Here is a 27,370-nt window from a genome sequence, read left to right as displayed (position 1 = left end):
AAAGTGTAGGATGAATGTGGCTCTGGTCTCTAGTTGTCGTGCAGCTACTGAAAACATTTTTCGAGACATTTTAGGAACGTACAAGCAACAAACTCCGAATCACATAGACTTCCTATGTGCTTATCCAACTAAAATCTCGATTTTCATCTAACAAAATATTTTAGAATTGAACAAAATAGTTATGACAAAAAAATCCTTACTTATAACTTTTCGAACATCATTGTTTAGACAATCCTGATTTCCACCAACTGCCTTATGGATTTCAGCTCACTTAACACCAAAATTTTTGTTAAAATTCCTCCCAAAATGGAGTCATTTGGAGGAAAGGGATAACTAATTAAGTTATTTATAAGTTAAAAACATATTTTACCCTTGTTCATAGTACTTAGACAAAAAAAGTTAAGATAAATTAATGAGTAAATAGCCAAGTTGGTCATTGAAAGATAAGACTCGTTTCAACTCAGTCATCAAGTTTTTAAATTTCTCAACTCGGTCACTCACTGTTCTATTTTTTCTCAAGGCAGGTCACCCAGTAACCGGAAAGTGACGCGTGACAGCCGGAGTGCCACATGGCATCACCGGAGTGATGCGTGGCAATTTTTATCTAGTCACATGCTAACGTGACAAAAAATAATTTAAAAATTTAAAAATAAATCAAAAAATTACATCTGACATATGAAAAAATTATAAAATAAAGAAACAAAAATAAAATTCACATTAGATTCTTTGAAAACCTGATCAATAATTCGACGCAAGACCAGAAACAATTCTTTCATCAAGAATAGCAGGATGGCACATGGAAGGAGAAAGAACAACAAAAGGAGAGAGTGGAGGAGAAGACGACACCTCTTATCGAAGGTTTGATTTCTCACTCTCTATGCTTGATTTATTGTCTCGATTTCCCTATTTATTGTGATTCTCTAATTAAACCCTCTTTTCAACACCTTTGCTCCTTGGAGTCCTACTCGCTGTCCCCATCTCAAGTCGGTTCTTTTATTTTCGATCACTGTTTTGGGCGAAAATGGGTGGAGGTGTTGTTAAACACCTTTCAAACCTAAACCTAGCAAGATATGGAAATGGAGAAGAAGAAGGGGAGGAAATAGAGAGAAACACAAGTGAAGACAACTCTTCATTTCATTATCATTTCACCACTCAATTACAAAGCAACTACTACAACTTATATATCAGAAGCAATATCGACTTAAGCTAACTAAAATTCAGCCACGTGAGCACAAGGGTTCCTATCAGGTGCGCCCTGGTCTGTGAGTTGTTTTGGTGGTGATGGCGGCCGTCAATGACAGTCCAGGTGGCCAGATTGGCCGGATCTTCACGTAGAGGTGCCACTCCATTCAAGGCCATTTTCGGTCGTTCTAGAGGTGGAAGAATGTCGAAGAAGCTTGGGTTATGGTCGGGGTGGTCCAATGGAGAATTTTAGTGGGTCAGCGATGGCTAACGGTGACCGGACATCAACTTTGAAATGTCGGCGGCAAAGTGACTTGTGAGAGAAGGAGATTTTATCGAAATTTCTTCTTTTATTAGATATGGGTGTTTGGATGAACTTTGTATTTTTGTTTAATTTTTTTTTGTGATTATTGGTGATTTTTTATGGGATTTCATTGTTGCTGGTTTCTTCTAGGAATTTTTTTCTCTTTGATTGTTTATTCTCTTAGTTTCATTTTTGTTTATTGTTTATTTTTATCTTTTGTTTTTTAGAAATGCCAGATGTGTTTTTTATTTTAAATTATTTTTTGCCACATCAGTAAATTGGGTAAGAATTGCCATGTGTTACTCCGACGATGTCACGTGACACTCTGACTGTCACGTGTCACTTTCCAGTGACCAGGTGACTCATCGTGAGAAAAAAAAAACAGTGAATGACCGAGTTGAGAAATTTGAAAACTTGGTGACTAAATTAGAACCAACCATATCTTTTGATAACCAACTTGACTATTTACTCATAAATTAATAAATTAAACTACTATTCTTTGGTCTTTTTTATCTATTTGAAAAAATGTATTATCATTTCCTTCTCTTCCTTTTCCTTATCTTCCATTTCCTCCAACTCCAACTCCAAATCCAAATCCAAATCCAAATCCAAATTCAAATGCCTCCATCTAAACACACTATTAGAGTAAAGAATCTCCGTTCGCCGACAATTCAGTATCCGCCTGCGCCATATCTGCCTCCAGTTCTAGAAATGAGTTGATGAATCCGGCGTAAGGGCTAGATGCCCAAATTGGTAATGTCCAAAATGCGCCAAATGCCCAAAATTTGCCAAATGTTCAAGCTGAGCATGCTTTGGAAAATGCACCTCAACCACTTCAATAAGACAATGCGGTGCAATTTGCCCCACAAAATGTCTACCAACCTCCCAATATGTCTCCTGCGTATCATATGCCTCCCCCATATAATTATGTGCATCCAATGTATTACAACATGCCTCAAATGCCACAAGTACCACAATATGCTCACTTTGGGCAAAACGTTCATGCACCTCCTCCTATGGAGTACATTCATGCCCAAGCTCAAGAGCATCGCACTTTGAGGGAGCTTACGCATCCCGCAAGGCAAACCCAACCTTCTTGCATCATTATGCCACCGAACCAACAAAATGTGAGCCTTAAATCGTCAATGTTCCAAATGATTCTCGAATTCCATGAAATGGAATCGGAACGACCATATTCACATGTGCGTGATTTTGAATCGGTGTGTGCTACTTTTGGTGATGTCACATGCAGACAATAAATTTTGAGACTCAAAGTTTTTTCATTTTCTTTGAAGGATCATGCAAAACAATGGTTTGAGAACTTACGCCCCCAATCCATTGCGACTTGGGCGGCAATCAAGAAGAATTTCTCAATAAATATTTTCCTTCCCACCGTACCATTTCTTATCAAACACAAATCATGAATTTTCATTGCAAAGAACATGAAACTTTCTTCCAAGCTTGGGAAAGGTTTAAAGATTTGTTTATGTGTCCTCACCATGGATTTCAAAAATTTCAAATTGTGAATTTCTTCCACAAATCTTTGACTCCATCTTTGAAGAAATTGGTTTCCATTATGACTCAAGGTGACTTTTTGATAGGGATGCCAATGAAACATTTACTTTCTTTGATGGGTTGGCGGAGGAATCCCAATCTTGGGAAGCTCCTACCCTACCAATAACCAAGACAACTATTCTTACAATGAGAATTACCCTCGGATGAATCACCGAACTTTGGGTGGAGGAATGATGGGAATGTTCAATCCCAATCACTCCCCAATCCACCCCAACAACAATTACCTCCTCCAAGTGTTGCACAACCAACTCAACAACCTTACATTCCACCTCCTAAGAGGTCTCTTGAAGATACTCTTAACATTTTCATGCAAGCTCAGATAGGGGAGAATCAAAAGGCCAACAAATTTCAAGAACAAACCAATATAGCCATTGAGGATATTAAGAGTCAAATCACTAAGGTCACCCAAGCTTTCACCACATATGAGAAGGGTAAATTCCTAGCTCAACCGTACCCCAATCTATCCAAACAAGCTAATGTGGTAGAATCTACTAGTGGGGGGGTGAGTGGATATGAGCAAATGCAATCTATCCTTACTTTAAGAAATGGAAAAGTTGTGGATAGACCTATACCCTTTGAGAATAGTGATGAAAATGATGTGGTACAAGACTTTGGTGATGGTGTGAAAAAGAGAGATGAAGAGAAAAGTGAAAAGGATAAAATTTTACTTGATGAAAAGAGAGTTAAGAAGCAAAGAGCACAAGTAGAAGAAAATGAGAGACAACCAAAAGAGGATAAGATAGAGCCTATCAAGGAGAGCAAGTACATCCCCAAGCTACCTTTTCCCCAAAGGCTAAGAAAGAGCACCAATGAGGCATCGCATAAGGAGATGTTTGAGCTATTTAGACAAGTTAAGATCAATATACATCTCCTAGATGCCATTAAGCAAATACCCTCTTATGCCATGTTTCTTACGGATTTGTGTACGGTGAAGAGGAAATTAAATGTCAAGGAGAAAGCTTTCCTAGCGGAGCAAGCAAGCTCCATTATTCAAACCAACACTCTTCCTAAGTACAAATATCCCGATTGCCCTACTATCTCTTGTGTCATAGGGAACCATAGGGTAGAGCAAGCATTGTTAGACTTGGGAGCAAGTGTGAATCTCCTTCTGTACATAATCTATCAAAAATTAGGGTTAGGTGAATTGAAACCCACTAGGATTACCCTACAATTAGCCGATCGATCAGTTAGGGTTCCTAGGGGTATTGTTGAAGATTTCTTAGTGCAAGTGGACAATTTTTACTATCCCTAAGATTTCATTGTGTTAGATACTCAACCTCCCACTATCTTTAGCACTTCCATTTTGGTCATTTTAGATCGCCCATTCCTAGCAACTTCCAATGTCTTAATCAATTGTAGGCATGGGCGGATGGACTTGAATTGCACTGGGGGCCCAGGCCCCTAGTGGATTTAAGATTTCAAGCTGGGTTATAGCACATATTTTTACTAGGCCCCCAGTAAATTTTTTGTAGGCCCCCAGTGGCCAGTGTCAATTAAAAATACAAGTCCAATAGGTGACCCCACTGCCAATTAAAAATAATAATCCAATTGTCCACAATCGTATAAAAAAAATAGTAGCCCAATGGCCAAGACAGCCCAATCTTTGTCGCCAAATCTTTTAATCCAATTTCTTTTAAGGTTTTTTTTCTTCTCCTTATCTTTGTTGTGCAACGTGATATAGGGACGACAGTACTCTTCCGACTTCGTCTTTTGTGTGATTGTGTCACAAGTCATAGCATAATTATCTATTCACTTACCAAAGAGTTTAGTAAAAGATGTACTATTTGTTTATTTTCTTAAATTCTAGCTAGCTTATTTTTAATTGGTTATTTTGTAGTGATTCAATGCTTCTATGTGTGCCGTGGTGGTGAATAGTGATTTATGATGAGTTTGTGTTTAAATAGTTATGTCTTTTACAATGATAATGCTGTTAAAATAGTTGTCTTTTATGTAATATTAGTTTATTATTGATACCCCAATTTTCATTCTCAACAGTAAACTGTATTTTATGGAGAGATTTTTCAAAAGAAAACGTAGTGAAGAATCCTCTTCTTCAATGCCAAGGGAGGTTGATTTGAACAACCTTCCTTTGGATCCTGTAGAAAGGAGAAAAATTTTAGAGTATCACCCCAATCAAAGAGATGAAATAAGACGTGCATATATGCTTAAAGGACCTTGTCAACCTTGTGGCCATGATTTTCTTTTAAAAGTGATCGGCAATAAGGAACGTCGATTCAATCCAGAGTGGTTTGATCAATATGAGAATTGGATAGAGTATAGCATAAAAGAAGACAAAGCATATTGTTTATGTTGCTACTTATTTAGAGATTAGTTTGGAAAACAAGGTGGGAGTGAGGCATTTGTTACAGAAGGGTTCTCATCTTGGAACAAAACTGAAAGACTAGCTTCTCATGTTGGTCATGTTAATAGTGCACATAATCAAGCAGTTCAGAAATGTAAAAATCTATTGAGGCAAAAGCAATCCATTGAGGTTGTTTTTCATAAGCGGTCAGAAAGCATGAAGAATGAATGTAGGATTCGCTTAAATGCTTCGATTGATGTTTCTAGATTTTTATTGCACCAAGGATTACCTTTTCAATTTGCAATTGATGCTAACTATATTGGGAATCACAAATGAGTTGTCATTGGCCTTGCAGAAGAAAGATGAAGATATTTTGAATGCTATTGCACTTGTCAAAGTGACTAAGGGGGGATTAGAAAATGTAAGGAATGATGGATGGGAATCTCTCATAGGTAAGATTATCACTTTTTGTAATGAGCACAAAATTGACGTTTTGAATATGGAGGAAGCGTATGTTGATCCATATCATCCCCGACGTAAAAGCAACACTCTTAATGAATTTCATTATCGTGTGGAATGTTTTTATATGATTGTGGATATGCAACTTTTGAAACTTAATGATCGGTTCAATGAGGTAAATTCTGAGTTGCTTCTTTGTGTTGGTTGCTTGAATCCAAGTGATGGTTTTGGTGATTTTAATTCATCAAAGTTGATAAAGTTGGCTCAATTTTATCCTGATGACTTCTCTCACATTGAATGTATGATTCTTAAGCATCAACTAGAGACATACATTGCAAATGTACGAACAGATGATAGATTTAGTCAGTTGAAAGGGCTTGGTGATCTTTCTAGATTGCTAGTGCAAACAAAGAAGCATCTCTCTTTTCCTTTGGTCTATCGGCTCTTGAAGTTAGCATTGGTTTTGCCTATAGCAACGACAAGTGTTAAAAGATGTTTTTCAGGAATGAATATTATCAAGACGGATTTGCGGAATCGGATGAGTGATCAATTTTTAAATGATTGTCTTGTATGTTTCATTGAAAAAGAGTTGCTTGGAACTATTACTAATGATGTTGTAATAGAGCGTTTTCAGAAAATGAAAACACGTAGAGAACAATTGTGATAAATAAAGATTTAATATTTTATTACTTCAAATTGTTGCTAGTAATTTTCTTCATGCTATATAATAATCCAAAAAAAATTTTGGGCGCGCTGCCTTCGGACCCCGCCACTTATTTGTGACCCTAGTGATTTCAAATCGTGGATCCGCCACTGATTGTAGGAGTGGGGTGCTACAACTTTCTTTTGAGGATATGACCATGGAGATGAATATCTTTAGTGTGACTAAGTTGTGGGTGAGTGTGAGGATATAAGGGATGTAGATTTTATTCATACTCATGTTGAGGATAATTTGGTGTTAGCCCTTGCAAAGGATCCTGTTGAAGGTGTGCTAATATTGGGTGCGAAAGTTAGTCAACCTTTGTGTGAGAAAGATGACATTGAGGAATTAGAGCCTCCTACACTTAGAGTTGAATCATCCCAATTGCATCCATCAAGATCGGAAAGAAAACTTTTAGTAAGTGGAGTGAAAAAAGTCACCTAAACGTCACTTTGTGCAAAAAATTATTGGAAAAGTTAAGAAAGTGTGGCTGCCCAAATCTCAGGTATAATTTTTTCTCGGAGATTTGAGGACCAACATGGAAGTAGTGATTTTGAGGACACTAGTGGAGGAAAGTGTTTAAGGTAAATGACCAATGCTTGATACCATTCATGGAGAACTTTGATGCTTTGGTTGTTTCCCGGGATATAAAGGATCTCACCCCCACCTAGTTTGTGGGAGATTCCACCCTTGTACCATAGTATGGCTGTGATTAGTTTTGCTTTGATTTTAATTTTTGTGTGTGATTTGTATGCTCACAATCCATTTCACAATTTTCGCTCCTTGTGCACCCATTCAAGTTTGGGGTGAGAATTGTGAAATGAATGTGTATTATGTTGCGATTTCCTTACCCTTAATTTGGCGTGTTTTTGTATGTTTACAATGCATCTCACAATTTGTTCTTGCCTTATTTTCCATTCTTGACATTAGGGATAATGTCTCATTTAAGTTGGGGGGTGAGGAAATTGTGAATTCATTGTGAACCTAGTGTGTTTTTGTGAATTTGAAAAAAATTTGAAAAAAAAAAATTGTTGTGTCATACTTGGATTGTGTGGTGGGTATTAACTTTTTCAGGATATACTTTATTTCTCATGATTTCGACCACTTTTGAAGAGTATGGTATGACTTCCTACCCTCAATCCTATTGTCTTGTGTTTTGTTGTTCTTACATGCTAAATGGACTTTAGGAGGGGACGGGTAGATGCTTTTGGGGATTCACTACCAATTTGAACGTTAATTTCTTATTATTGTTCAAATGTGCAAGCGTAGAGTAGGTTCCTTAATTCCTTTTGTGAAACCGATACATGCAATTGAGTGGGATAATTGTAATCAATCTTTCTTGGGATGATTGAGACCTAGTTTGATATCAAAATTGTGGTCGAGCAGGCATCTTGGCATTGAAGCATTTGTATGATTGCGTTTTTGGATTCTTTTGTCTAAAAATTACTTTTTTACCCTTCTCATTGTTTTGAGCCACACTTTATCGATGTACATTGGGTTTTGGGTGATTCTATTCATTGTTATTCATTTGACATCCTATGAGCTTGTTCTTCAATATCTTTGCAAGCATTACATTTGATTACTGAGAAGTGTGATTTTTGTATTTGCCACTTGCTTGTGAACTTAGGATTGATTGATTCATTAGGTTGAGAGATTTGAGCCTAGCCTATTCATTTGTGAGTGATTATAAGCCATAAATTTCTTTAAGCCTTTTCATTTCACTTACAAGCGTTGTGTGAGCCATTTTCCCAAATATTTCCCACCTTTGGTTGCAAGGTTGAGTAGGAGCTTGAAAAATAAGTCGGTAGTGATGTTACCCCTCCTTATTCTGAGAAAAAATTTGAGGGTTGTTGTATAAATGATGTTATATTCAAAAAAAAAAAACAAAAGAAAAGAAAGAAAAAAAATGCATAGAAAAGAGAAGAAAAACATCAAAAAGAGAAGTATGCAATAAAGCTATCCCTAATGTGTTTAAAGGAGAAGTAGTTGAATTTGTGGTATTTATGAAGAGGTGAGGTGACAAAATGAGAGTGTAGCTCCCATATTTGAACTTAACCTTGCAACTTGTTACCTAGTTCCAAATTCTTCCTACCTTGCCCCTTTGCCACATTACAACCCGATAAAACCTAGTGATGAATTTGATCCAAGGTAAGCAAGTGAGTTTGTGGTTGCATTAGTTGCTCTTGTAGGTGATTTCTTTCTCAAAGCTATGCCCATCCAAATTGTCTTTCATAAACACATACATGCAATTCAATTGTGCAAGTCATTTACTTAGCACAATACTTTTATGTTTTTGTGTACATTTGGGATTAGGGATGTATGAACACCAAAAGGGTCCATAACAAGGTTTTACTTGTGTGAATTTGTTGAGTTGCTTTGTTTGATTGCACGTATACTTTCCATAGTATAAAAAGTTCTTGGTCATCTTTGAGAGGTTGAGATTGATTTTCCAAAGATTTTGCATGTCTTCAACTAGCGGGAGAATTGGGTGATTAGCTCTACTTCTTGCACGTGAGAACTTAAGAATCATTTATGGTGCTTTCAAAGTAATGATGGATCCCCTGGCAAGAGTTTGTGGGTATCGCTCTGATAAGCCCTCACGAGACTACAACTCGTCCACTAGGGTGACCCAAGGGTTTAAAGGCTTGTTGCATGCGCTAAATGCAACCGTGATGCCTACGTCAGTGAGTTAGGATTTTATTTAGTAGATTTTAGTTTTAGGTAGTGGTTGCATTGCTAGGGACTAGCAATGTCTATGTTTTGGGGTGTGATTGGACCTTTATTTTGAGGTTTCAATGTCCATTAATTAGGATGTTCTAGCACATAGCTAATGTATTTTATTGTATTTTAGCTTAGTTTTACACTTACAAATGTTTCCCCTTGGTTTTGTAGGAATCAGACTTTGTTCGCACAAGTTGGAGCACTTTTTGGGCATTTTTTGCTGTGAGGTGTCGGGACATCTCCCAAGGTGTCCGGACACTTACTGTCCGGACACCCACGTTAGGTGTCTGGACACTTCCTTTGAAAAATGAAACAGAGCCTATGACGAAGACTTGATGAAGCCCAGGTGTCCGGACAGCTTCCAAAGCCTTCCAGACACCTTGTCACGAACCAGCAACTGCAACATAGATTTTTGAAGGGTTTTTCGGGTATTTCTTAATTATAACCAATAGGGGACGATATTGTAAGGGTAATTAGGTATTTTTCATTGTAAAAAGAGGGGAAAACCCTAGGATTTGGGTTTCTACCTCATTCATTCACTCTTGAACATTTGAGCCTCCATAGTTCTTCTCTCCCTTTCTCTCTATAGGGTTTTGCTTGGTTCTTGTGATTTTGTTTGTAAACATTGATTTTCATCTATAAAATTGATGTTTATATCGATTATGATGAGTGACTAAGTTTCCTTTCTAGTTTCTAGTCCCGAATAGTGGGTGCAAGGTTTCGATTACTCAAGGTATGCTCAAAGAATCGTAGCTTCGATTTCTCTTTTTTAATTTCGTGATAGTTGTTTGATTGGATATATGAGAATGACATATTTGATTGTATTATTGGATTGTCTAGTCTAAGAATTGCATCTAATGTGTTCGATTGAGAATGGTTAAACCTATTGCATGATTCCTTAATTAATTGAATTTTCCATTGCATAGCTATTAATTATGTGTATTGATGATGGAGTTTTGGGTTGATTTAGGAATGTGCATGGGAGAGTTATGGTTAATTGATCTTTGAGTGTGAAACTAGGGTGTTAGCCAAGCCGAGCCCTAAGGGGGAACATTAATCCATAATATTATGTGCTTATCCCTTTGCGTTCATCGTAGATTAAGAGATCTGATAGCCTACATGTATGAATTGAAGTCTTATTTCCCAATTCTCGTTGCATATGCATGATTGATAGTATCACACAATGCATTGTGTATGATTGTGTGTGTTTGCAATGATACCTTAAGTATGAGAACCGAGTAGTTACCAGGACGGATTAGGGACTAGATTTTTAATTAATTGTTTTAAATCCGAGTCGTGCTTACTTTGATTACAAAATCGCTCATGCTACCGAGTCATTCGGCCAATTTCATTTACTTGCTTTTATTAGATATTCATTGCGTTTATTAGTGTTAGCTAGTCAATTGCATGTCATTCACCTTCAAATTTGCATTGCTTCCTCGTGGATGGATACCGGACTCACCAGTTTATTACTTGCCAATACCCTACACTTGGGGTAAGTACACACACTTTGGTGTCGGTCAGCAACTGTTTTACCATCTTTCTTGGTATTCATGAGAGTAGATAACAGGGTAAGCATGCGGGTGTTTGACCTGTTTGTAAAAGTGGTTTCTAGTTTGGTCCAGTCTGCAGCAGAAGTGGTAAAATTGTTGATTGTAGGACCAATAGTGTTGTGGACTGTGGCTTGAATGGCCAACAACACTAATCAGTCTTGACGAGGCCAATAAAGTCCTTCGGGCGTGGTTTTGTCAGGACATGGGTAAGAACCATCTACATAACCGAGGAGATCATGTGCAAATAGTAGGTTGCTCATCTGAGACTTCCAAGATGTGTAGTTGCCGCCACGTTTTGCAAGTTTGAATGGTATTTGGGAGATGGCATTTAAGGAGATGAGATTGCCACTAGAGGAGAAAGATGGGCCGTGTATTTGAGGAGGAGTAGTTACGGTGATGGTGTTTCTAGTGGAGTGTCCACCTTGAATAAGAGAGGTAATTGGTTCTTCTTTATTGGTTGTGGATTTGGCAGGTGTAGTAGACATGGTGATGGACCAGATTGAATTAAGAGAAGTAAAGAAAATAGTGAGTGAAAGAAGTAGGATGGTTGTCCGTGAGAGGGTGATTGAGGAAAAGAAGAAGAGAAAGGTGGCTGGCCGTGGAAAACAGAGTAATAGGGTTAGGTCAAAGATCGATTCTGTTTGTGACAGAGAAGCTCCGATACCATAAAGAATTCGTATGAATCTTGTATTATTTTACAATGATGATATGAAGTACAATATATAGTGATACAATTGCCTGTACAATTGGAAACTAAATCACCCTAATGAGGGAACTAAATCAAGAGAATCACGGTAGTCACAATTATGAAAATATAGTTGACTATCCCTTGATTGGTTCTCTATCATATTCCACATGACTTGTTTACTTCCTTGTCCTCCTTAGCTGCTATGGAGTCAAAATATTTGGGATTTGGTTTCTTGTCATTTCGTGGTTGAGGTCTATCAGAGGTGTTATTTTGACAAGAGTCTCTAGGTGATGGTTTTGGAACTGTTAATGACCCATAGTTGTCACTGACTGCTCTTGAATGTGTGACCTTTGAAGTCCTTGATGTTATGCAACTGCGTCTTGTATGGGAACACCCCTGCAGTAGACTAGTAAAACAGCAAGCAAGTTCAACTAATTCAATATGCGTTAGTTTGATATTAAGACCTAATTTAAGAAGCCCCTGTGGCCAAGTCTTAAAATCTTAGTTGAAGTTGTCTATCTGTAATATAAAGTGCTTAGCTTTCTTGTTAAGGTTATGTGCAGGGGTGAATTTTAGTGAATCACTTTGTAAAGAGCTGCATTGATAATTATCACATGTTTGATACAACATATATATATATGCACTTTATAATATTACTTTCATTTAATATAAAGATGATATTACTCATATTAAAAGATCCATTTTATTTTAAATATAGGGGAAATGTTTTCCTAGCTTTTCTTGTAATGCTCCTTATTTTAATCTTCCTTTTCTAGTAAAAGCACAAAAATGGAGCTCTTAACCTCTAAACTTCTTCACTTTGAACTTTGAACTGCTTCTTAATTGTATCCAAAGACATAAAAAGGTGCTTATCATGATGAAAAAACTGTAGTACCAAGCAGGGCCTAAGTCTAATTTCTTGCATGTTTTGTTATTTTGTCACAAGAATTTCCACAAATTCCACTTTTTTGATGTCAAACGCTCATGACTATTGATTCTGTTTGTTGGTAATATCGGACTCGAAAATGGTTTTTTCAAGAAATAATACGGGAGTACATCAAAATATCTGGTAGCAGTGACAAACATGCAGCCCTAGCTAGCGGTTTGGGATCTTTAACATGGGAGAAGCCCTTGTATTCTGAGTTCCAACAATTGGCAAGGTAATTAGTTATCTTTTTGCCTCTATTTAGGGGCTTTCGTTTTCCTTTTAAAGTACGTATTGGTTGTTATGCTCTGAGGGTTCATAGTCTTATTGCTGCTTAGGTTAAGTTTTTGGAATTAATCAACTTAATTTATGATAAAAGAGCATAAAAATATATTGTTAAAAAAATCTATTAATGGTTTGTTGATTCCTAGGTAGAGTGAATATGCTGCATGGACCCTTGTTAATGGGTATGTGGTGAACCATGTCACCATATCTACACATAGGCTGAAGTCCCACTTGAGAAATATAAAAAATCTCAATCAATTTATTGAAGAAAAGGGACTCCGATTGAATTCTGAAGGTGGTGTGCTTAAAGGTTTGTATCTAATTTTTCCAATGAGCCTTTTGCAAGCATTTACTGGGTATTCGTTTTTGGCTTGGTTGCTGCTGAGCATGCAATCCCTTACTGGCTACACACAACAAATAGTTCATCACAAATTATGCCTTTTGAGTTGCTTTAATTATTTTTTCATTCACTTTTGCCTTCATCAATCATTGTAATACCATGAAATTGCATGTGAGTCGCTATTATTTCATAGAAATATAAGATGTCAACTACCTTCAAGAAAGTTCGTGCTAATTGGACCGTGCTTTTCCTCTCCCAGTGTTTTCTTCCAATTTCCCCTAGAAATAGAGCCCGATGCCTCTATCTGGAAATATATTTATGAAATTTGTAGTTTTTAGATCCCGTATCTTGAATTGGTAGGTGTATGGGTGTAATAACCCGAACTTCTTTTCTTATAGAAATTAGGTAGAAGCAACATGTGCTGAGTATATAGATATATTTAAAACCATTAGAAATAAAAAAAAAAAAAAAACCAAGTGAATTGGGAGTATACAAGTGGTTTAAAAACAGAAAATTTGGGTTATAAGTGTAACCGTCCGGACAGCTTTTAAAAGTTGTCCGGACAGCTTTAATAAAATGGCACAGATCTGCCAAATGGGCAGAGGTGTCTGAATAGCCTTCTAGGGTGTCCAGACACCTCTTTAAAAAAACCAGTCCGAGAATGGTTTTAAACACCCATTTCGCGAATTCTCTTAACATACCCGACCTAAACAAGCCCTAAACCCCATTTTATCTCAAATTTCCTCCCTCCCATCAATCTAAGATCATCAACCAAGGAAAGATTGTCCTCTTTCAAGTTGGATTCATGACTTCTCTCTCTAGCTTACATATTCTTAAATTCCCCTCTTTGTTATAATCTTTCAAGGTTTGAACCCAAACTCAAATCCATGAGTTCCTACATCATGTGAGGCCCAAAGGAAGCTTGAATCTCTTCCTTCTACTTGTTTCTACAACCTTGGTAAGTTTTCTTAAACCTAAAAGGTAGTACTTAGAGATTGAGTGATTTGGGATTCTAGGGTTTTATGGGTTTTGTAGATTTTGGAGAAAATCTCTAAATTAGATGAAATTAGTGATTTAATAGGTTGATTTAGACTTGTTTATGGTTGTATTGCTAGATTCTATTGTTCGTTTGAGTAGCAAGCTCGAATAGGTGAAGTTCAAGAACTTGGAAAGTTTTGGGTAAGAGAAGGTAATGGTTTTCTTGATTTATTGGGTTAATTTGTGTTAGATATGTGAAATTGAAGTTGTTTATATATTGATTGGAGGACGGGCTTATCGAATAATAGGTTAATTGAGGCCGGAGAATTCAAGGTTGAATATTGGTTTACATAACTAGTTTTTAAAGTGCTAGGTAGGGAAATTCCACCATTTGTTATTCTCTTTTAATATGTCTTCCTATTGAGAACATTTATCCTTCCCCATTGTTCATTATGATGCGTTCTCGCCTTAATTGCGCATAAGGGAGAACAACCACACTTTGTGTTTTCTTCGTTGTATGATTTGAGTTATATTGCATACCCTACTTGTTCAATCTTCCATTGAGCATGAATTATTCTTGAACATGCATCATGTAGTGTATATATATATGTAGGTTGTATGTATACTCTATTGCATAACCATGTTAGACATGCATTGTAATCGCATAGTAGATGTCGGGTATGGACCCGTATATCTCCTAGTTGTGTTAAATGTGAAATGTGAAATGTCGTTGGGCCGTTCAGGGTTCCTATGAGTATAGGAATGCCGGTGGGCCGAGTCAAGATTCCATATGGGTTTAAAACACCATATGATGATGTCGTTGGGTTGTTCAGGGTCTCGACATGTATAGGGATGCCGGTGGGCCAAGTTAGGATCTCGTACGGTGTGATTATTTACTTGTGCTTAGTGTACATGATGTTAGCTATCATATTGTTGCATTTGTGTCTTTCTTCAATATTTCAGCTTTATGTTATTCACTTACTCTTTATTATTCCCTACTGGGCCTTTCGCTCACCCTTTCTTTCTCCTACTTCCTCCTCGCAGGTGAGTCTAGTTCCGGTACCAGGGTAGCGGATCAGGAGGAGGGTGCGTGACATGGATGGACCCCTGGAGAGTGATAGGACTAGATAGTTCTAAACTTTGATTATGTTATTACTATTTTATCGTACATATATTTCCTAGTTGAGACATTGTGTGATATCCCTATACGATGGTGGGATGGACGGTTGAGAGGGTACTCCGTGTGATCGGGACTCCCGAACCGGGTTTGTGGACTTTGTGTCCTGACGATTTTTTATGTTTGCTAGATTGCTATTTGCGTTGGATGTTGATTATATATGTTGTTGTATGGAGAAATTTTGTGTGACTGTTAGATGGTCTGAGACCCTGCTTAAATTTGAGAATTGATTGATTGTATGATTTGTTAGGTGGCCTGATGCTCTACTTAGACTTGAGAATTTAACGGTGTTATGAATTGTTAGATGGCCGGAGGCCCTGCCTAGGTTGTGAATATATTTGTGATTTTACTGCGTGTTTACTCCAGGTTGACATCCTCCGTATTATGGGGAGGTGCTGTCGAAATTTTTGGTGATGTGATGATTGAATTTATTATGGTTTGATTTAAACAATACCAAAAGTAACGCATTCCGGGTCGGGGCGTTACAATGAGTCCATAAATATATGAGAAATCAATGTTAAAAGTGCTAATGGTCCATCCATATCTGGATTTGAATTCAGGATGGTCTGAGGAAATCAAAGCTTAAGAAGGGATCTTGGTGTGGAGATTTACTCAGACAATGTTAAGTCCTTCCAAATTAGCTTTTGTCATGATGAGATCCGAAACTTGGCCAAATGGACTAAAACTGTAAACGGGATATGTTTGTGCACTAAAACTTTCAATCAAACTCTAGCGGCTTTGCCATTATCTCAGTGATAAAGGATGAGTTTGGGTTAGATCCTATATCAAATCTTAAATCCTTAACCTCTTCCTCCATGCAAAAGAGAAGGGAAATAAAAATGGGACAGTGAAAGGAGCAGGAGAGAGGGAAAAAAAAATTCTACAACCCTCACTTAGCTAATTGTGTAGCATGAGAGGTTATTTCTGACAAGTGACAACTGTGATGAAAAAGATACCTGGGAGTGATTAATCCTGGACGTATGATTGAGGGGACAGTGATTCTGAGAAATTTACTCAGCAAGTTTGAAGATACTGGATTTTGCAATCTGAATTGTTGATTCTCATGAGTCATGAATCTCAAAGAAATTGGTGATTGGACTCTAATTTCTGATCATAACCTACATCCTAGGGAGTGACTATATACATGTAAATATAGTCTATTTATATTGATTAAGCCATCTTCCAAAACAAAACGTTAAAAGTACAGCCTATTGAAGGAGTGCTTGAACTGTGAACCACATAGGAGAGGCATTTGTTGCAATTAATGTATGGCTTCCATGAACTGCTTAAAAGTGGTGAATGGTCTATTATTGTAACTATGATGTTAACAATTTCATCTGCTTGTCAATGTGCACCAACACTAAGGCAATAACACTGTGAAATTTATATTGACAAGGTTTAGAAATAATAACTGCGCCACACCACCCATCTCTGAAGGACTATAAACCAACCAAAAATCGTTCTTCTAGCTTCTACTGCTTGCAGCATTTGAGCTGTAAATTTCTTGCGCATTACCATAGGATATAGTAAAACTGATATGTTGCAGCTAGTAACTTTACACATCTGCCCCTTCTTCCTTTCCTTTTTTTTCCCCCCCCTCCTTTTAGTATTTTTTTTAGTTATTGTTTCTATGTGACACAATACCAATAACTAATAACTTGACCCTTTTGTTTTGATAAATTCATTTTCTTTGCTGACAGTTAGCCCCGATGGATTCCTGCTGCAAACTTCAACCATTGCAGATTCCATTTCCTTCCAGTTTTCTGATGGTGTCACTGAATCAGTCCCCTGTTCATACATCGAGTTCGCTGAACGGCTTGTGCTGCCTCAGTATAAGAATTTACCTGAGAGAGAGGTAAGTCACCTCCTTTTGTTTTACTTAGCAACTATTGTATCTATAGGTAAAGCTTTTGATACTGGGATGAATGAACAACAAGAAAGAGGATATTTTAGGATTGTTATACGCAGCCAACTGATGAATTATTTCAACATAGTGTGTATGATTTTGAAAATTTAAACCCAAGAATGAATCAGTCTGGACAATTTTTTTCTAATCCTGAAGTGATCTCTTTGTTACTCTAGTCATGTTTTTTTAAGAAGTCGTTTTTTTTTTTTTTTTTTCTATGGCTTATGAACTAAAGAAATAATTATGTAACCGCATAGGTTAAGGAGTTCCACAGACGTGATGGATTTGAAGTCGGCAATGCTGATAAGATCTTTGAGAGCACATCCAAAGAGCAATTGACAAGGAAAGCTGCATGAGATACAGAAAGTTCATCGAAAGAAATTGCTTTGCAAGCATTACTCTTGAAAGGATAACAAGGGTCTTGCTGATGCATGTGATTATGATAGTCAAAGGCACTTGGAGCATGTAAATAAATATTGCTTATAAATATAAAAGAGAGAGAGCTTTAACATGAATTGAGCAAGTTTCTCTGTATGAAAATTTTCTTATTCCCTACTCTCTTGGTCTTCGAAGACTGATTTTACAGAGCACTTGCTGCCTTTCAGCTGAGAATAAAAACATTGTTTTATCTAGGATCTCACTAATCACAGTAATTATAACAACAATAAGATTTTCTCCAAAGAAAATTTGTTTAATGACAGTAAATACAGGCATCTTTGATAGTCTAGGCATCTTTGGTGGGTCACAGCATAAATAAGCTATGTTCTTTCACTGCCAGTAATACTTTCACCAGCATCGATCTACAATTTTTTTTTTTAAATACAAAAGGAGTAAAATTTAAATGAAAAGGCAAGAACAGGTGGTGTGATTCTTGATGTCTCCAAACTGAATGTAGTAGCAATCGCTAACATAGGAATTGGAGTAACACTTCACCTGTCCTAACATTTCAGCTGTTCGAGAACAAATGCTTTCCGGAAAATACATCTATGGTGAGGGGGAAAAAGGACAAAGTGAAACGAATTAGAAAGGATGGAAAAATAAGTAGAAAATCAGCGAACCAATGCTTGGGGTTTGCCATTGGGTTTTGGTGATTGATGTGGAGAAGCATGGGCGTCGTTGGGTATAGAAAGGCTCCTCAGTTGCTGACCATTCCTCGACATAGACCCTGCTTGTGTTAGAATGCCATTTCTAGCATTTGGACTGGACACGATTCGGTCAGCCTGCAAGGTCTGAAAATAGTAAGATGAGCTTGCCATGTCCTTGAGGTTGGGCAGAGGCTTCAAAGCTTCAACAACTTCACTCATAAGAGGCCTAACTTTGGGATCACGGCTAAGACAATGAGTGACAAGCTGTGCAGCTTTCTGGGCACCTTTTATTGAAAAATGGCCTTCCAGACGAGGGTCAATCAATCTGTAGAATCTTCTTCGTTCTCCCAGGTGGGGACGAGCCCATTCAACAAGGTTATGCTCCCCATTAGGACGGTTCTTGTCCATAGATCTCCTACCAGTCAACATTTCAAGTAGAACTACACCGAAACTGTAGACATCACTCTTTGATGTAAGATGTCCTGAGACAAACAGTGAAAATCTTTTGAGACTGACATAACCATTGAAAACAGTCCAGCTTTACATTATATTTGCGATGGCGACTCATAATTGCATATCCCAGCCGATAATTAGAGAAATCCAGACAAGGTGGAAATTTACAACATCAATAATTCACATAACTATGCACAAAAAAAAAAAAAGACATGCACCAGCTGCAGAGCTAGATTTCATAACAGACATCTTCATAAGGCACCAACAACAAAATGTACCTACAAGACCACATGGTATTAACAGTTGATAATATTCATTACCAAACAATCACCAGAGGCTGCGAAGATGAGACATTTCGATCATCCCCTTAAAACATAAAAGCTTTAAAGCCTCCTTTAGTCATCTTACAGCAAAAAAAAATGAATAGCCCTTTAAACAATAGAATAAAGGCGAATCTATCACATTGTATTAAGAACAAAATTTCGGGAGAAGAAAAAGATGGTCTGTACTCTCTACATAAATTGCCCAGAGGTTCAAGAATTTGAGCTCTTAAAATAAGACATCTCAGAAGTGTCTACCGTCATATACCGAAGAAATTTTCAAGGAGAAGAGGAAGAAAAGTCTCATTATTTAAAGAAAAAGGAGTGAACTGAATGAATATTGTTCAAGTTATAGCAACTACTTCGCTTTCGTGATGATGATTGAGAGATCACATACAAAGACACATAGAGCTGACTGCAGTCAACCCTGGATGAAAGGGTAAGAGTAGAATTAATTTGATGGAAATTCATACCTAAAACAGGAAATAGATCACAATGTACATAAAAAAATGTTTGATGAATACGGCAATGTCTATGATGGAAAAGTAAGGAAAAAAAGGAAAGAAACTTGGAAAAAAAAGGGAAAACAGAAAATGTTGCTGCCCATAAATTTCTATCAACTATCTGCCTTCCAGGGGTGAAGTTGAAAGGAAAGGGCAGAAGGAGAAACAAATCACTGTTACAACAAAGTATAAAATTGCATTTACCAGCACATACCAGTCATCACATATTCTGGCGCAGCATAACCATATGTTCCCATTACACGGGTTGAGACATGGGTTTTATCCCCCTCAGGGCCGTCTTTGGCAAGTCCAAAATCAGAAAGCTTGGCATTGTAGTCCTGAAATAGCATACTTTTAGAAAGACAAACCATATTACCAAATATACAATATTTTGACACATTCCTCATCACCTACTGCATCTAATAGGATGTTTGAGGTTTTAAAATCACGATATATCACCGGTCTTTCTGCTTCTTCATGAAGAAAGGCAAGACCCTTTGCTGCACCTAGGGCAATTTTCATCCTTATGGACCATGGAAGAGGCAGCGATCCTGCATATAACGTGATTTTAAGTACGAAGATTAAACACTAACAATACACCAGCAGCAAACCATTACAAAAATTCACAAATTAGCACTTCAGAAACTAAGATCTGAAACTAAGATCAGAAACTAAGATCTGATAAACTGAGAATTCCATTTATTTTACAGATCAAGTATTCAGTGTAGTAGATATTATTGTCAGTTTCCGAAATGCTAGCAGTAAATACAGGCTGCGGCAGAGTGAACTTTCCTCTCCAGAAACATATGCACAACACACAAAGCAGATAAATGACAGTGTAATTCAGTTTGATCTTCACAAACCTCTGTGAAACTGCACCAAAGGAACTGTGCACTCCTATCTTTATATCATAGAGGCTAAGCAAAAGTCGAATTGCTGAAATATTACTAAGTTTGGTAACAGCTGATGAAGGATTCTTCCATCTAGTCCTATTGAAAAATTATGATAAGCAAACTGAGGCTAGATAGTTTGCTTCAACAAAGCACTTCCATTGGTTAGAATGGACTACTTACAGCAGATACAGCATGATTACTATTTACCATGTAAAGAATTGATGATTAGTATCTATTAAAAAAGAAATTCTCGAATCAATCTCATCAATATCAAGTAATAAACGCTATTAATTTGGAGGAACCACATCGAAACCGCACACATAAATATTACTCCATTTCTTCATTTTGCACTATTTTACTCCATTTCTTGCATTGACACCTACAATATGTAAATATAGCTTTCTTAGGCAATATCAACTCCTAATCAACTCAAAATGGGATGAACTTATGTGTAAAGGATGCACAAATGTATATATCTATTTGGCACATCAATAATTAATATAAATATATTGATATTATCATATTATATGTAAAAAAAAGAAATAAATATAATGAAGTTACAAAAGAATTCAATGTTCTGTAGTCATTTTAACTCTAAAAAATAACTTCTCCGGTTCATGTAAAATCGGCCGAGTCACCGGGTTTCCCATCCGACCACCTGATTTTCATCGGGTCACATGCACAAACTGTAATATTGACAGAACTATGTCGGCTTGGTGGCCAGATCACCAGTTTTCTTGTCCGACTGGACGGGTTGGTCTGATTCTCACAATACTTATTTTAAGAGGCCATTTATGACTTTTGTTGATTTGTTTAATGGGACCCTAAAAATAGTAGCTCCAATAGTGCAATTTTATTGTCCCAAATTTAATGGGACAAACATGAGCCAATTGAGTTTGTCATGCCCCATGTTTGCTTGTCATGAGCCAATTGAATTTGCTATGTCCCCATGTTTGCTTATTTGTCGGGCCCACAAAAAACATACTCACATCTACACTAAAATAAATAGTGGGTCTCACATCTATTATACCAAAAATTAAGTCAACAAATTTACACCATTGTACCAATACATTTTGTTCGTCCAACCACGTCAGCAAAATGCATCGTCCAATATATTTTGTTGGCCCCAACAAATTTATACCATTGTGGTTGCTCTAAGAGATATAGAGAGAGCTGGGGGACCACGTAGAAGGTGACGTGTCTGACTTGGTGGCTCAAGTGCCCAATGCTAACGCGCGAGTCAAATTGAATTTTCCGACTCTTCACTCATTGGTGTTGTGCAATCACTCTCTCCTATCCGGGGGAGCATTAGAATTCTAATGGTAAATATGTAGTATTTAGATTGAGAAATTGTTTAAATGACCTCTAGTCATCTGGTGACACCTGACAATGAGGGATCCACAATTTGCCATGATAAACCAATCTCATGTCGACACGTGGCGAGGACATGAGAATTTTGGATTAATGTTTGTTCATTTTGCAGGTAAATCCGATATTACCTAGCCTCAAATTAACCATGATGCAGTTGGTGGAAATAAGGCATGTTTGAAGATTGATGTCCAAAAGCCACGAGCAAGAGATATGTTGTCTTAATTGTTTTAATCTTAATTTAAAAAAAATTTGTTCAACAGAATTCGAGTTGTTCTTAGTATTCCTACATCCACCATGAAGAATGAGCACGACCAAGGATGTTTACCATGATGTCCACTACCAAGAGTTTGTTGCGGTTATAAAGCACTTTGACCCAGCAACCTTAGCAGCAAGTAAGATAGCAATTCCCCATGATTCGACATGTCAGCACATGTCTAGAACGTGCGAAGGGAACATGAGTTGAAGGTTACCATTGTCATCATGAAAAGTATAAAAGGAACATGAAGAGAAGTCTACAATTACCCCGTGTCAAAAAATAGACTATGCATCTTCAAATCTTTACTGCTTACTTAAACAATGATTCCAGTCACTTATCTTTTCAATTAGCATGAGTTTGGCCAACTAATTTCTAGCTTAGCCTTTACTTTTCAAGCCTCTACGGTTATGTTTCTGATTTAGCTTATACAGCACGCCAAATACATTCCAGGATGTACTCCCTTTCAATGAAATTATTGATGCATTCTGGCAATATGTTGTTTTTCATTTCATTTCATTAGGAGTCCTATCATTTCGATGGTAGCCTCCTGTCTCCTACTTTTTTTGCTTGAAACTTTTTGCATTTAAGTCCTTTCCAGGACGGCAACCTTGAACCAGCAGTATTGTGTTCTCAATCTACACACATCTCGTTTGGTGAACATGTCAAATTTGGTGCAACCTTTATCAAAAAAAATCTTTGGACTAACAACAAGTCACGACACACCTGAATACACAAATTATACATAACCTAAACAATTGCCGAAAATGCGACATTACTTGCCCAACGTAGAAGACATCAAACATATTTTTGGAACACATGGTGGGATGTCTCGTGTCAAGCACTTGCAGTCATGACAACGAGAATAGGAAAAGCAGCGAAGGGTGAACCAGCTGGAGATCTGTCTCCACTTCTTTCACCAAGGGAATCACATAACATTACAGCATACTCGTTCCAACGAAGGAGAAGGAAATGTAAGTCCCGTCCTTGTCAAACTTTGAAGTTGAAAAATCTCTTTGACAAATAATAGTTTGATGCAGACTATGGAGGAAATAGCAAACAATATGCACCAAGCATGTTAGTAGACTCTCCTACAGAATCATGAAGCTCTTCAATGTAATTCCTAGGAATACTGGCAAGTTTTTTATGCGATGCAAGGCTCACATCAAGGTGTGCATTCAACTCCAGCTCCATAGCAGTCTGTCCAAACCATTCACCAACCAGCTCTACTTCAACCTTCGCAATAATTTCTAAAGAAGCTAGTTACCATGTTAAAGGTCAACCAATCGGCATAAGATCCCAATTGTAGCAATGGCCACTCCGTTGCGAACAATTCAATCCCAATTCCTGCGGTCATTCCTTTAGCTCTTATGCAAACGGTTCAGAATCCTAGATCTCACGAAAGAGGTTTTTAGGTAACGTCTTTTGGCTTTACTTCTTTAACTCCACTAAATATTGTGCTATCATTGGAAACACGATTGTTCCTCTTGGAACAAGACCGAATGAGTAGAGGGAAAAGAACGACGTCAACCAGAGGTTTCTTCAGGTTTTCCCTCTTATAGAACCATGGAGACAACCTTATATCCAACCACGATAGCAGCATTACTTGCCTTATCCTCAAACTGGGCTCGAGAGCAGGGTTAGTATGGCTATCAGCAACATTACCGTCCCCCACAGGTGATCCAACATCAATCTTAGCAAGTGGTGAATAGGGATCAAGTCGTGAACATTGCTCAAGACATGTTAGACCTTAGGCGCTTGGGGAGACCCATGTATCGTAGGCCTTTCTAATCGTATCATATTTTACATATTTTTATACCTCACTTTACACTTATTTTATCTCAATTAAATTGGATATTACATGAAATTGTGGATTTTGATTCTCAGGCTATTTATGAGAAAAGTGGTGTAAAAGGCCCAATCCAATGAAGCCCATGAGTTCAAGGTTTATTTTTCATATTCAAATAAGGAGTTTCACTATGAGGAAAGCCAAGGAATGAAAGGTTCTACATGTGAGGGAAGTCTTTGTGGCGCTAACTTGGCAATAAAGGACGGCCGGCTATGCAAGCAACTGAAGGAAGTTTGCTTTGGAATTGAATAAGGAAATCATAATGCCATTAGAAGTGGGACATGAAGGAAGCTTGTATCTAGTATATAAGAGAGGCCACGGCAAGCTTAAGAAGGAGAGTTGGAGAGCCACAATTCATTCACTCTAGATTTTCTTGTGTTCTAGTTTAGTTTTATGGATTCTTATTATTTAGTTTTCTTGTGTTCTTATAGCATGAGTAGCTAAACTCTTTTGCCAGAGCTCCAATGTAGCCTAGCCATGAATACTCTATGATTTTGGTTATGCTAATTCTTAATTATTATTCCATGTTTGAGTATCTATTTGTGTGCTTAATACTTTCAAATACCTGATCAATATTTGAATGATTTGATGTTCTGAACTGAGACCGGAAGGAGATGTTTAGATTTATGCTTCTAACAATAGATATCATAGGTTGCATGAACCATAGGAATATAAGGGCATGACCTATTATATTAGTGATTTTGCTGCGTGTTTATTCCAGGTTGGCATCCTCCATATTATGGGGAGGTGCTGTTGAAATTTCCGGTGGTGTGATGATTGAATTTATTATGGTTTGATTTAGATGGTACCAAAAATAACGCATTCCGGGTCGGGGCGTTACAAGAATGATCAAAGCTCTTAACCAAAAAGTACGAAAAGTTGTGAATGAATCAATATATCTGAACGAAAAGTTGTGAATGAATCAATATATCTGACCGGAGTGCCTTTATATTGTGATGTACGAATGCTAACATATAATGGAGTTGGATACCTGTCTTCTATTTGTTTCAGGAGACGTTCAATTCTTAATATCCAAGTTGGAGTAGGAGTCTTCTTGTAGAAATTTTGTTTTGTTCTGGAGGATTTAACTGGCCATGTCAAGATAGGCATCTCGATTCTGAGATGGACTTCTCGGGGCCAAGATAGTCCTTTGTTTTCGGACTTATCCGCACAATGAGGGAAGTCTATACGAGGATATACTTATGCACGCTGACACCTTGCTCATCTCGTCCACACCATGTGTACTTCTCAGATTGATAGTCCAAATACAGTATCATCAACTTACAAATGTGCGATGGCAAGGTTCACAATGCTTGGAACAAGACATGTCCCAGTAGGAGTGGTTAAGTAGCCATGTTAGTGATATTATTGAAAGAAGTACACCAAGGGGGACAATGCAAGCATTCCAAACAAAAACATCTGATAGCAAGGTTGTGGCCTCAATGCAAGAAGAATATGTTGGACCAATGCAAGGAGGATTAGTGGTATCAATATAGCGACAATCTAGTAGGCCTAGATATGCGAGCCCTTTTCGCAAGGAATGTAGGCCTAAAACCAAGCCAAAAAAGAGGACATTATTATCTGGTCTTCGACTGTACACTAATCCTGAAAACAATCATTCAATCCTAAATGTAAGTGTACTACATTGTATGATGTTGCATCTGGTGTGTCGTGTGTTTTTTTTGTAGCTTGGAACTTCCATGTCAAGGGTAATTGATCTTAGAAGTGAGAAGACAAGGAAGAAAAAACCCTCACAGGAAGAAGCATCTGATGGACCAAATTGATGTTTCTGTACTTTGTCTTATGTTTGTCTTATGTTTATGTTATTTTGTTTAAACAATTTGTTCTTGGTATGTTGAATTTATAAAGCTATGTTGAAGCTGCCAGAGGATATTTGATGTGTCCATGTTGTGTATTTGATGTTTTTGAAATTGTTTTGACTTATTTTAATGTTGATGTTTGAATACATTTTAGTGTGGATGAAGAGTATTAGGTTTTTTATGTTATGTATTTGGTTTTTCAGGAGTTTTATTTGTCAATGTTAGTTAAAGGGTTAATTTGACCCATTTATTAGAACTAGAAGAGGTTAAATAATCCATTGCTTGAAGTACAAGGGCTTGGTTGGCCTTGAAAGGATAAGTTTCAAGAAATTCCACGACATGTAAAAATGATATACAAAATTTGGACATGTGTTGTCGTTTCATTGGCTAACACACGTGTCCACCAAGTTAGCAAATGGAAAATTAACATAAAATTGAGCTCACCTTTTTAACAGCCAATTTAACTCCGTTATAACGAAAGTTAGCATGAGAGGCTTGTTTAGCCCATTTGTTCAAAGTACAAGAGCTTCTTTAGCTCGGGAAAAAAAAAAAGTATAGGAGCTCAATTGATCTTTTTTGCAAAGTACACAGGTCATTTTGGGATTTAATTGAAATAACACATAGAACCTTAAAATAAAGTAAAATAAAAAAAATTGTCATATAATTTCAAATACAAAACAAGTTAATAATAACACAACATTCAAGTTGAGAAGAAAAGAAAATTACAAAAAGTCACTAACATCAGATAATCCCAAGCTCCAAACCAGTTTGTCTCGTACAATCACCATATCCATAAATAAATCTCTATATGATTTGAATTATGAGAAGATATATTAGTCATATGTCTGAAATTCAGGTTCTTGTTTAAATCAGACAAGATTTTTGTGTTTGGATCTGAATTTCAAACATATAATTAATGTTCAAACTTGGTTTTAGTCTGAATCAAAAAAAATCAATCATCTGGAGAGGAGAGAATTTTGCCACTCGTATTGACACATATCACAAAATGAACTAAAAACAGTAAATGAATGAATTGATAGTTTGTGTTATATAATAAATTCCTTACCCAACACCTTACGACACAAGCTAACGACAGTCATGCACCACCTGTGTCCGCGTTGCCGAAGGCACCCCCTTCTTTCAAGAGGATTCGCGACATGTCAAGCCCTGGCAAGGTTCTTCGCTTTGCATCGAATTAAACCACATGCTCCACAGTTTGTGCGAGCCCCCGTCAATTCCTTTGAGTTTCATTCTTACGAACTTACTCCTCAGGCGAGATACTTAAGGCGTTAGCTACAACACTACATGGGTCGAAGAATGAACCACTTGGCCGGATTGTATTATCATTTATAAAGACATCCATCATATCATTAATCCTTAGTTTTAAAGACATCCAGAGTTTTGTGTGAATCTCGACTAATTATACTGCCTCACGACTCACCCATGCTTGACTTGTCACACATTAATACTCAGCAATTGGTGTTTAGGGTTGGATCAAATAAACAAAAAGACGTCCTTCAAAATTGATGAAATAAAGTTTGGCGAATTAGGCAAACGGGAATTCTACACAGTTCCTTTCCTTGACAGCACTTGGAAATTTGGTATAAAGCTCCTTACTTCCCCCTACGTGAGAAAAATACTCAAACTACACAAACTTACCGTGAAGAAAAGATGATGACATTCTAAACAGACCAACAGTAAGCCTAGGACTCAACATTTATGAAAAAT

General features: G+C 37.2%; 1 protein-coding gene and 2 pseudogenes across 1 annotated transcript; 2 read left to right on the top strand and 1 right to left on the bottom strand.

Annotated features, from left to right (window-relative positions):
• Positions 1 to 3,581: 3,581 nt before the first annotated feature.
• Positions 3,582 to 10,931, top strand: LOC120000668 (annotated as a pseudogene).
• Positions 10,932 to 11,117: 186 nt separating this feature from the next.
• LOC120000667 lies at positions 11,118 to 17,624 on the top strand (annotated as a pseudogene).
• Positions 17,625 to 17,892: 268 nt separating this feature from the next.
• On the bottom strand, positions 17,893 to 20,007 carry LOC119999626 (probable serine/threonine-protein kinase PIX7). Its single transcript, XM_038847310.1, has 3 exons — positions 19,871 to 20,007; positions 19,671 to 19,794; positions 17,893 to 18,662 (listed from the first exon to the last, which is right to left on the bottom strand). The coding sequence occupies exons 1-3, from the start codon at positions 19,976 to 19,978 to the stop codon at positions 18,145 to 18,147; spliced, it is 750 nt and encodes a 249-aa protein (XP_038703238.1). The 5' UTR covers positions 19,979 to 20,007; the 3' UTR covers positions 17,893 to 18,144.
• Positions 20,008 to 27,370: the final 7,363 nt, after the last annotated feature.

Source organism: Tripterygium wilfordii, chromosome 6 (assembly GCF_013401445.1).
Source record: "Tripterygium wilfordii isolate XIE 37 chromosome 6, ASM1340144v1, whole genome shotgun sequence".
NCBI classification, from domain to species: Eukaryota; Viridiplantae; Streptophyta; class Magnoliopsida; order Celastrales; family Celastraceae; genus Tripterygium; species Tripterygium wilfordii.
Note: the sequence above shows the minus strand (reverse complement) of the source record. Positions and strands in the feature narration are given on the sequence as shown.